The sequence below is a fragment of the Podarcis cretensis genome (assembly GCF_951804945.1).
Source record: "Podarcis cretensis genome assembly, chromosome: 5".
NCBI lineage: Eukaryota > Metazoa > Chordata > Lepidosauria > Squamata > Lacertidae > Podarcis > Podarcis cretensis.
In genome coordinates, this window is record NC_137174.1 from 14959947 (window position 1) to 14972312 (window position 12366).

Below are 12366 nucleotides of genomic sequence, written 5' to 3' on the forward strand. Positions count from 1 at the left end.
GCTGGTGCTGGCTCGCCAGATGCAGCTTCGTCACGCTGGCCACGTGACCCGGAAGTGTCTCCGGACAGCGCCGGCTCCCGGCCTCTTGAGCGAGATGAGCGCGCAACCCTAGAATCGGTCACGACTGGCCCTGATGGGCAGGGGTACCTTTACCTTTACCTTATTGACCATTAACATTCATGATGGCTTGTAAGCATTTCCCCTAGTTTTAATCTATTGAAATTTTCATGCAAGATAGTGGTGCAAGAGAAGGGAAAGTTGTCTTTTAATTAAAGTGATATTATCTTTTCAAAATCTTTATACAAGGGCAAAATGTTCATTAACGGAGTACCGGCAGATTGTGTTGAAGGGCTATGATGTGAGGCTATGTGTTTAAATCACTTTGGCTTTATTGGCAGGTTCAATATTCGGCATGTGTGGACGGCGCTTGCTTCACCACCGCAAAAAAAGGATAATTGGTGGAAACAAATCTCTCAGGTACCTCACTTGCAACTTGTAATAATAATAATAATAAGGATGTTGCTAGATGGAGAATGCAATACTGTGCTATATGGACCAACAGTCTGAGCTGGTATAAACCAGCCTCTTACATTCCTAGCCCAGTTGTTCTGTTGCATGATAGAAAAATGGATTAATTTGGGTGTATTTCATAGTTCCTCATGAGGTTTGCATGAATTACCCAGAGCAAAAGATTAACACTGCTCCCAAGTAGTGTTTAGGATTATTTCTAATCCCTTCTGACCATGCATAATCATTTGGTCAAAGGGTGAGATTCCTGATAGTCAAGCAATACACAGGCAAATTTAAGAGCGGGGTTTGTGCTCTGTTTTGGTCTTTTGCAAATTGCTGGTGAAAATGCAGTTAACTAGGCAGGACTCATTTGGAATTCTATTCTTGCTCACTCCAATGCCATTCAATGAAGCCTGTAGTTGATCCAGCTCTGTCTTGATTGTTGGGCAGACGCCCTTTTGTATTGCTCACTTCTGCTGTCTTCAGGATGGGACATATGCAGGGCCGGCTTTACCATTAGGCAGAGTAAGGTGGCCGCCTCAGGTGGCACTTTGCAAAGGACCATGTCACCTGACCCTGCACTGTGTACTCCCTGAGCTAGCCTCTGCTACTCCAGGTGCATTGGAGGACTGTACCCAGCCCCCAACACCAGAGGTGAAGTACAAGTCAGTTGCTGGGCTGCTTATTGTTCTCTGCACATCTGTGGACATGGAAAGAGCTTCTATGTGAGAGGGCCCAAGTATGGTTTCCAGACAATATTTACTCCATATACATTTTACAGTGGTACCTCGGGTTACATACGCTTCAGGTTACATACTCCGCTAACCCAGAAATAGTGCTTCAGGTTAAGAACTTTGCTTCAGGATGAGAACAGAAATTGTGCTCCGGCGGCGCGACAGCAGCGGGAGGCCCCATTAGCTAAAGTGGTGCTTCAGGTTAAGAACAGTTTCAGGTTAAGTACAGACCTCTGGAACGAATTAAGTACTTAACCCAAGGTACCACTGTATTTAGAAATTAAGCCGTACCACATGACATAAGTTTTTGAAATAATGTATAAGTGATTTAAACTGCAAAAAGGCACAAAAGGAGCAAAAGGAGCAAAAACGGCCCGAAAAGAACAGGAAAACTGCAAAAATGGCATGAAAAGAGCAGGAAAACAGCTAGCGGTCCTAGGAGTCTTTGCTGTTGCAATCCCAGGAGCCTTTGCACTGATCTTCAAGGCCTGTGAAGAGTTGGGGTTTGAGAAAAGAGGTTTGGAGGGAGTGATTGTAGTTGGGCGGATTTTTGGCAGAGTTCGGCTTTTTAAATGTTGTTCCTCCCTATAAGCGATTTCACGTATACACGCGCTACCCAGGAACGTAACCCCTGTGTAATACGCCTGTATTCATCCCTTGCCGGAAAAACTAAACAGACAGCAACAGTTTCCCTACACACCTTCCACTGAGTTCTCGCATCAATCAAAAGCTCCAGTGCTGAACTAACAAATAACTAACCAGTAATCATGTATAGGTGGGACGCGGGTGGCGCTGTGGTCTAAACCACAGAGCCTAGGGCTTGCCGATCAGAAGGTCAGTGGTTCGAATCCCCACGACGGGGTGAGCTCCCATTGCCCGGTCCTTGCTCCTGGCAACCTAGGAGTTCGAAAGCACATCAAAGTGCAACTAGATAAATAGGTACCGCTCCAGCGGGAAGCTAAACGGCTTTTCCGTGCGCTGCTCAGAAGCGGCTTAGTCATGCTGGTCACATGACCTAGAAGCTGTACGCTGCCTCCCTCAGCCAGTAAAGCGAGATGAGCGCTGCAACCCCAGAGTTGTTCGTGACTGGACCTAACGGTCAGAGGTCTCTTTACCTTTAATCATGTATAGAGAAATGGGTCCACTAAATGAAAACAACCCAGTAGCAGCAGGAAAAACAAGAATCACCCATTGCCTCCCTGCCTGGGGCAATACAGACACCCTCTCCCTTCTTTTCACCTAGGGAGATTAAACCCCTTCCTCACCAAAAGACTTGCACCTTGATTGGGTAAAATATATATGCATGCTCACAGGCATTCTGACATACGTAAGTGCCAGGAAACGTTCTGATTGGGAATATTTGTCCGTCCTGAGTTCCATCTGTTTGGCCATGACGCTATGCCTCAGATGTGTCTATCCGGGCTCCTGCTTGCTGTGCCACAGCTGTCTGTACTGGGGTTGCGTTTGTGGCTGTTGGCGCATTGTGCTTTGTATGCATGGTGTGTAGGGTGATGTCATTGGGTCGTTTGGGCATTGCTGTGCATTGATCGGCTCCTTTCATGCATGGCTAATGTGACAGCAGGGATGCACAACGCAGTGGTCGGTGGGTGGCATCAGAATTGCTAAGGACACCGAGGGAATGTCTGCCAGTTTTTCTATGTTGACTCTCCTTTAAAGCAGGTTTTATCTTGTTGTCTACTTTGTCGCTTAAGATTGTGGCTACATTATGCCAATGTTGTGACATTGTTTGCAGCCACTGGTGTAGCAATACCATACAACTGCACTGCCCAGCTGCAGTTCTAAGCACCCTTACTAGAGAGTAAATGGAACTGAATTCAGTGGAACTTGAAGGTAAAGGGACCCCTGACCGTTAGGTCCAACTGCGGACGACTCTGAGGTTGCTGTGCTCATCTCGCTTTACTGGCCGAGGGAGCTGGCGTACAGCTTCTGGGTCATGTGGCCAGCATGACTAAGCCACTTCTGGCGAACCAGAGCAGTGCACAGAAACACCATTTACCTTCCCGCCGGAGTGGTACCTATTTATCTACTTGCACTTTGACGTGCTTTTGAACTGCTGGGTTGGCAGGAGCTGGGAGCAAGCAACGGGAGCTCACCCCGTTGTGGGGATTTGAACCGCCGACCTTCTGATTGGCAAGCCCTAGTAAGAAATAGTATCATGTATATACTTCTTTGGAACTGAATGGTACTCTCTTCTCAGAAATAAGTTGACAGGCAGGAAAATGCTTGGCCAATCTACAACAACAAAATGTTTATTCGGCTTTACGCCCATCATGAAACACAACACAACAAAACAAATCAAATAAAACAGCGGACTAGTACAAACCACAAGTAGTATAAAACAGTTCATAACTCGCAAGGACGGATATTAGCCATTCATAAGAAAAGTTTAAGATTAAGATTAAAAAATTTCGGCACTACACTAAAATCAATATCTGATTTCATTATAGAAAATTCTTATAACTATCAATAATCAACTAACATTCCGTTCCGTCTCTTGTACGAAAGGACGGCTGTTAGGAATTTAGCAACCTGTAGGGTAATATAAGGATCCACATCTTGAAGAACCCAGGCAAGCTGGAGCAGTTATGGACCACAAGTATTAAATTCACGGCATGTAATGCCTTACGAGAAAACATTATGAAAATGATTTACAGGTGATACATGACTCCAGTCAAGCTTGCGAAGATTTATCATTTGCCCAATAACAAATGTTGGAAATGTAAAGAGACTGAAGGTACCTTCTTCCACCTTTGGTGGACCTGCCCAAAGATTAAGGCCTTCTGGGAAATGATTTATAATGAGATTAAGAAAGTACTTAAATGCACCTTTCATAAGAAACCAGAGGCATTTCTCTTGGGTATGGTCGGCCAGCTAGTGCCGAGGAAGGATAAAAATTTCTTTTTGTACGCTACTACGGCAGCAAGGATTCTTCTAGCAAAGTATTGGAAGACACAAGAGCTACCCACGCTGGAGGAATGGCAGGCGAAAGTGATCGACTTTATGGGATTGGCAGAAATGACCGGCAGAATCCGCGACCAAGAGAAAGAGACTGTGGAAGAAGATTGGAAGAAGTTTAAAATATATCTTAAGAGTTACTACAAAATTGAGGAGTGCTAAAATGCTAAGGGAGAGGAAGACATAGAATTACAGCGGTAAATTTTGTTTGATTTAGGGTGAAATTGAAAAGGAGAATGAATTTATATTTAATTGGCTAAAAGGGTTGTCGAATAATTGTAAAAAAAAAAAAGAGGATGCAAAAAGGGGAAGGTATGGGGAAGTCCGAGAGAAGAGGCTTATGGAAATAAGGTTAAGAAATTATGATTTTTTGTGTTTGGTTTCATGTTGTTTTTGTTGTGTTGGTTAAAAATTGGAAAATTAATTAAAAAAATTATTAAAAAAAAAAAAGAACCCAGGCAAGCTGTAGGTCTACTGGTTTGTCAGCCATAGGCTGGATTATGGGGTTTAGTATACTAGCACGGGCTGAACTGTACAAAGGGCAGATAAACATAACATGATGTAGAGATTCAGATGTTTTCATTTCACAGGCACACATTGAAGGGACTTGGCCCTTAGTGCAGTGTTTCCCAACCTTGGTCCTCCGGCTGTTTTCGAACTACAATTCCCATCATCCCTGACCACTGGTCTTGCTAGCTGAGGATTATGGGAGTTGTAGTCCAAAAACAGCTGGAGGACCAAGGTTGGGAAATGCTGCCTTAGTGAATCTATGTCTCAGCACGTTTGTTGGAAAGACATTGAACCTAGCTCTAATGAAGGCATATTGGTGAGACGCGGCCATAAGCGATGTTAAGTAGGACGGGGCGCGGTAGATAGGGGTTATGCCGAAATTTAACGGCGAGCAGGCTCCACCACCAGCTACGAAATTTTGGTATAGCTCTGCATCATCCAGCCTTTGATTTATACACCTTTTTGCCACATTTAGATCCAGTTTGAGCAATTCAGAGGGCTTGGTCAATCTAGGTAATTGCTCCTCCGTGTCCTTTCCCACAGAGCAGAGTCTATTCAGTAAAGTTATACCGGGGAGCTTAGGACAATGATGGGAAGATGGTTCAAATGCAAGTGATGGGAAACTCAAGCCAAATTAAAAAAATACAAGTGAGATCTTGCATTTGAGCCTGTACTGTGTCAATGATGGTGATGACAAAAACATAAACCCTTTTCTGCCAGTATTGCATTTATGCAGTGCCACCCAGTGGAGTTACTTTGAGTGGTTTGGGGCTCTCTTTATCTAGGCCCAGAGGCTGGTTTTAAGAAGCCATAATTGGCACATTGTTTTGGCGGTGTGTTTTGAGAATTAAAAAAAATATATGCTGGCATCCATCATGATTTGGATGCTTTGGGCAGACTCCAGCCATAATTTATTGAATGAATTTCATTACTGAGGGCTAAGGTTATAACCGAAAACTTGCTTGTAGGAATGCGATATATTGCCTATTTGCTTGCTCTGTGCACCTCTGGGAAGAAGAGGGATGGCTTACTGAGCCCAGTAGGCATTTAATGCCTTGTTATGAAAGGAGGCAGTTTTGAAACCACTCTGAAAGCAATGGTCTCTGAACTCTGATTATTTTTCCAAGCGTCTTCAGGTTGGATTTGGGGGCAAGGTGTTTGCATATCTCTAGGGATTCTTAGATTCCTTTACCTAGATCCATTTTGGTCCAGATTTGGTACTGAAACTGCCTTGGCTATCTTGTTGGATGACCTGCCCCAAGTCTCTTCTGCAGTGCTGTGGCAGGACCTAAGCAGGTGCATTCTCTTTGCATCCTCTTATTGCCTTTTTCGCGAGCCTTCAGTTGAATACCCTTAGTGATGACCTTTGGCTGTCTGTATTTGTACAGCACCAAACACCAATGAGCTCATTTCAGTGCTGCTAGCAGTCATGATATTTATGCTGGTGATGCTCACTTTACTCTAGAAGGTTGTGCCACTAGCTAACAGAGTTTCTTTAAGAAAAAACGCAAATTAATGAAGCATGGAGCATCCTTCACATAACCCTCCCTTCTGTCCTTATTTCGTCTACCTCTGTATTTTTCACGTTGCCTCCCATTTCTCTTTCAGAGGAGGCTGGCCTTGGCAGGTCTCGCTACGTCTAAAGGGGTTTCACAGAGATGCTCGTCTGCTGTGTGGAGCGACTCTCATCAGCAACTGCTGGGTGCTGACGGCAGCACATTGCTTCAAAAGGTAACAGGCTGTTTGCAAGTAAAAGAGTCCTTAAAGTGCAGAAGTGCAAAGCACGATTGCCATTCTGTCCCCAACTCAAAACCGTCAACCTATGGCCCTTGCCTAAAATACCTACCTAAGTAAAGAGAGCCCACGATTGGCCACCTTTTGTGAGCACAAGAGAGTGGCAGTCTTGAGGTGGTGATCTTGTGTATTCACATTAGTGCCATCAGTTAACATGATGCTTTGCAGAATATCATGAACAGAAAAGCTGGGTCTGTGCCCAGGGAGACTGCAATCTAAATTTCAACGCTGAACAAGAAAAGGAGAAAAAGGGTGAGTCATCTCTATGGATGAATAATGGACTGACTGATCATTCTCTCATGGCCAGGTTTGGAGTAGATGTACGGCGCTACCTGCTGCGTGTGGGAGACCACCACACTGGTGTGAGGGACGAGTTCGAGAGAGAGCTGCCGGTGGAGAAGATTGTCCTTCATAGGAACTACCAGTCTAGCAGCAACGACAATGACATTGCTTTAGTCAGAATTCGGGGCAAAAGCGGCAGCTGTCTTTCCTTCAGCCACCATGTCCTTCCTGTCTGCCTTCCTGAGAGGAAGGAGAAGTCTTCTATAGATAGACAGGCCTGTGTCATATCTGGCTGGGGAGATACAGGTAAGTTGTAGATTGTGTCAGGATTTTTCACATGGAAAGAGATAGTAAGATTTGGGGTGTCTGTTCTACCCAGCTTTGGATAATCTTTTAGGGCGCTCACTATATAGAGACAAATTCAGCATCAAATTAAAGGACAAAGCAAGCTGATTTGCAGGAAAAAACAGTCTTTTTGCCAAATTCATTTTAAATTCTGCTAAAGAAAAAGACTGAGGTAAACACAGTCCGCACTAGCCGTTGGCTGAGAACTCTGGCAATTAATTTAAATACCCTCCCTGTTCATCTGATAGGGCATTTATTGAGATATTTGCAAAAATTCCAGTTGTTGGAAGCTTTATAAATTGCCAGCGTATAAGGCCTGGGAACAGATGCACCCATTTGCCACTGTTGGGTAATAGAGGGACAGGCAGTGCCATCAAATGTGCTGATTAGACTGAGTGTATGACTGCGGTGTCTCTGTATCATAGCAGTATGTGAACTACATGTATTTGCTAAGTGCTTGGGAAGATGTTGTAGTAGTGTATGAAGGAAGAATTGGCACAGGAAAGGCCATGCACAGGAAATCTACCCACAAATTTATGCAGGTTTCTGTTTCTGTTTTCATAGTTGCAAGGTTTAAGAGGGATAATCCCAGATAGGCACTACTGAATAGGCTGCCAGCTACCCTGGTGTTATAGAACTCTGCAGATGATCACACATGGATTATTCCCAGATCTCAGTTTGCATGTCCCCAGATCACCCTGATTCTTTTCCTATGATGTAGGAAGTAGTGCTCCAGCAACCACTGCAAGATCACTCTGCTCTACAAGGATTGAGGCAGTTCACTTTGCAGAATTAATGTATGCCTAGACACATGATAGGGACGCGGGTGGTGCTGTGGGTTAAACCACAGAGCCTAGGAGTTGCCGATCAGAAGGTCGGCGGTTCGAATCCCTGCGACGGGGTGAGCTCCCATTGCTCCTGCCAACCTAGCAGTTTGAAAGCACATCAAAGTGCAAGTAGATAAATAGGTACCGCTCTGGCGGGAAGGTAAACGGTGTTTCTGTGCGCTGCTCTGGTTCGCCAGAAGCGGCTTAGTCATGCTGACCACATGACCCGGAAGCTGTACGCCGGCTCCCTCGGCCAAGAAAGCGAGATGAGCGCCGCAGCCCCAGAGTCGGTCACGACTGGACCTAATGGTCAGGGGTCCCTTTACCTTTCCCTTTAGACACATGATGCTAGTTACAGCTAACCTTTGTGTATCCTGTCTTGTAAACACATCCAGCATTTTGCCAGCTTTTTATTTAAACCTGCTACCCTGCCCCATAAAAACACATTACAGTCATACCTTGGTTGTCAAACAGAATCCGTTCGGGAAGTCCGTTCGACTTCTGAAAACGTTCAGCAACCAAGGCACGGCTTCCGATTGGCTGCAGGAGCTTCCTGCACTCAGTCAGAAGCCAAGGAAGCCCTGTTGGACATTCTGCTTCCAAAGAATGTTTGCCAACTGGAATACTCACTTCTGGGTTTGCGGCATTTGGGAGCCCAAACGTTCAAGTTGCAAGCTGTCCAGGACCCAAGATACAACTGTATAAGAAGATCACATCAAAATCCACTTCACATTGCATTAAAATACCATCCTGGCCTAGGGAATGATATTTTTTTTCTGTGTGTTAACCTAATCAAAATTGTGCAGGAGAACAATAGTTGTGTTTGGTGGGTAGCGTTTTTGGTTATCTGAGCTGCACTACATATATAACCTATTATTGTTTCAGGGAGGTCATACTCAAGGACGTTACTCCAGGGCTCGGTGCCCCTACTCCCAAGAAGAGTGTGCAAATCCCGTTATGGAAAGAAGTTCACTAATCGTATGCTGTGCGCTGGAAACATTTCTGAAGATAACCGGGTGGACAGCTGTCAGGGGGATAGTGGGGGTCCGCTAATGTGTCAAAGGTCAGGTGGACACTGGGTAATTCTAGGGATCACTTCCTGGGGATATGGGTGTGGGCGAAAAGACTCTCCTGGTGTTTACACAAAAGTCAGCAAATTTGTGCCCTGGATCAAGAAGGTGACCAAACTGATATAAGACCATTCAGTCCAAAGATGGATTTGTGTTGTATTACTCAGCAGTATTTGGGCAGTGGCTTAGAAGAATGTCTTCATTTTGTCTCTGGTTGGGTGTCTGTTTTTTGCTGGTACCTAAACAAGGTTCGTTTGCAAGCGGGCAGCAAGAAAATATTTTACGCTACTGATAGGAGAAGGTGAATGAAAATTTAACATCCTTGTGGCTGATGTATTCATACCAAGTTCTGTTTATTGAAAGAACAAGTGGTGGCAATGCCACTCTTTCCAAAAGAGCTGCCACACTTCTTCAGGGCACAGGGGAGAATGGGCTTGGTCATATTCCATGGTGCTGCTAAATGGAATATTTCTTATGGAGTGTCCATTCACACAAACTTCTACTCTTGCTACCCCGAGTTACTCTGTACTGTTCACACCAGATCACCTGTATGGTTTCAGCTACCTGCTTTCTTCTGTTTCCACTCACCCTCTCAATCTTTCTTTTTAGGCAGCTATACAGTAAAGGGTGATATTGACTCAATTCAGATATCATGCCAAATCATGGTTTGCAATTAGCTGACAACCCAGAATTAGAAACTGTTGCTGGAAGTGGGATTGCAAGCCATGGTTTATGCTAATCTCGGGTTGGTGCGATGCTTGATTTTATAGGTACCACTCTGTCTCTAGAGTCATCTAGAGCAGAAATGGCTAACCTATGGCCCTCCAGATGTTGTTGGACTCCCCATCATCCCTGACCACAGGCCATGCTGGCTGGAGCAGCTGGCAGCTGGAGTCTACAACAATAACTGTAGGGTCACAGGTTAGCAACCTCTAGTTTAGAGGCTGCTGAGCCACAGGAAGAGAAGGCAATGTAGGAACGGATTGCTCTGAGAAAACAAAAATGGATAAGGAGCTTGCAGTGACTTGCCTTTTGTATGCTTGGAAGTTGCAAACATTAGAATATGTTTAATGAAAACCATGATTTGACATGATGTCTGAACTGAGCTATTGTGCTCTTAATGTCACATTGCTCTCCTGGGTGGTCAGGGAAATTATTTTTTCCATAGAATTTCTGCTTCTCTCACACACTTCTCCTTTCCATATTTTCAATTTTCCCTGTCAGGTCAGTGAGAAAGTTTTAGGATGATGACTGGGAAGATATGTTTGACTTCTCCTCCCCCTCCCTGTTTAACATTTGTCTACATATCTCCTTAACACTATAACATCCCAGATGTTACATATATCAAGAGAACAGTTTTGGAGAGTAGCATTAGAAGTATCTTGCAGCTTTGGAAGACAGGCAGAAGTTTGTGAACAAATGCACCAAGCTAGTGTGGCAGGACAGAGAAACAAAACCTTGAGACAGCAGAAAACATAGTACTTTAAAGTGTTTGTGCCATTTTAACTGAAATGAATGAAACGAAATGTGGCATATTCATTTTATTCCCTCGTTTCTTTCGTAACATATGTACACTCCAGCTGGTCAGCACCTTAAGATGCAGAGTTCTGAAATATATACTACCTGGAAACTTTAACTTGTGTCTTCCTAAATGTTTTTTTAAACACATTAGATGAACAGTTATGCAAATTACCACAGATGTTTGTTTGCGTTTGTGTGTTGTGTGTTACATTGCTGGCTAACTGTTGCTTTGTGAGGCAGGCTGTTGGTTCATAGCCCAGAGTGATCAGATATGAGCTCTTGAAACTGCCTGAATGTTGAGATCTTCTTCAGTAGCCCTTCTGGGCCCGACGTAAGAAACAAGGCAGGTGATGAGCAGAGAAAGAGCCTGTCCACAGCAGCATTCATCTTTGAAATACCCCCACTCCAGGCTTCTGTGGTGCCAATTTTTTACATGTCCAGGGTGTTTAAAGATCTGTTTGTACTGTTGGCATCTTGGGAGACAATGGAGAAGTATACCTTTGGAGATCTCATCAAACCATTGGAGAATTACAGTGCCTGCTGTGGCTGTAGAGACTGATACAGGAGAGACACATTTTGTTGCAGCTGAAGGCGTCCAGTTGTGCTGATGCACGTGTACCATGGTGTTTCTTCTTTCTATGCTCTTCCCTTTTAAGATACTGTTTTAAGAAAATAATTTGGATTTTACCTTGCTCTTGTTTTAATATATGGTTTTACCGTTCTGCTGTTTTGTTATTATTATTTATTTTATTGGTTGTTTTATTATGCATTTTTATTTTTATTTGTCAGGAACCCATCGTGGTTTAAGTTTCAGATACAAATTTGTGCCATTAATTAGAAACGATTAGGAGATAGTTGGGACTGAGTTTCCCCTGAGCCTGGGAAAGAGGGAGTGGTGAAGGTGGCAGTTTTGGAAGAAACAAAGAGAAAGATTTGAGTTGGGCTCCAAGGGGTAGCTCTCTGCAGAACAGATATGGGGAAGTACATTTGCTGCCTTGATGGAGTGCCTTTTTGACTCCACTTAGGTTTACTTGTATATTTGTAAATAAACTAAATATGACAAAGAAGAAGAAGAGTGTATGTCTCCAGTTCTTTCTCATTCAAAGGAAATCCACCCTGGGCAGCATTGTCACGGAATTTTTCACCACAACTCAGAATTAACAGCATTATAAAATCATGGTAAGATGTCTATGGTGTATAGCAGGCTTCCTTGGCCCTCCAGATGTTTTTGGTCTATAACTCCCATGATCCCTAGCTAGCAGGACCAGTGGTCAGGGATGATGGGAATTGTAGTCTCAAAAAATCTGGAGGAAGTTGAGGAAGCCTGGTGTATAGTCCTAGTTAAACTGGGACCCTTATTGGTATTTATTAACTTCAGAGCTTTCCAAACTAGAAAATGTGGCTGTCTTGCCTAATCAAGGGAAAGGCTTTCAGATGCATGTTAGATGGCCACACCCATCCTTTTAATCTGAACTTACGCTCTTATATTCTAATAAATGCAAAATTTTTATTTTTATCATTGGATTTATAAAAGGAAATGAAAATAAAGTTGCTCTCAAGTCTCATATGCAAAGCGCCTCTCAAGTGGAAGAAGACTACTTCTCTCACTCTCATCACTGGGAATCCGTTGATAGCATGACCAGTTTTCAGAAACTAGCACATATGTTGATTAATGGTACAGTAATGTATCTTTTGATTAAAATTTTAGCTAGTGCAAAACAACATAGCACTGTTTGCTTACATCATCCACAAACCGTCCCCTTTTATTCAATTAAAGTCAACACACTATCCCTCCTG

General features: G+C 43.8%; 1 protein-coding gene across 4 annotated transcripts in view; it reads left to right on the forward strand.

Annotated features, from left to right (window-relative positions):
* LOC307215670 (neurotrypsin-like) overlaps positions 1–11706 on the forward strand; it is a 39853-nt gene extending 28147 nt beyond the window's left edge. For all 4 annotated transcript variants that reach the window (XM_079975168.1, XM_079975167.1, XM_079975166.1 and 1 more), the window contains 4 exons: positions 399–477; positions 6339–6461; positions 6832–7112; positions 8864–11706. In XM_079975168.1, the coding sequence (XP_079831294.1) occupies positions 399–477; positions 6339–6461; positions 6832–7112; positions 8864–9174 (794 nt within the window). In that variant the 3' untranslated portion in view covers positions 9175–11706. The remainder of the gene's footprint in view (positions 1–398; positions 478–6338; positions 6462–6831; positions 7113–8863) is intronic.
* Positions 11707–12366: the final 660 nt, after the last annotated feature.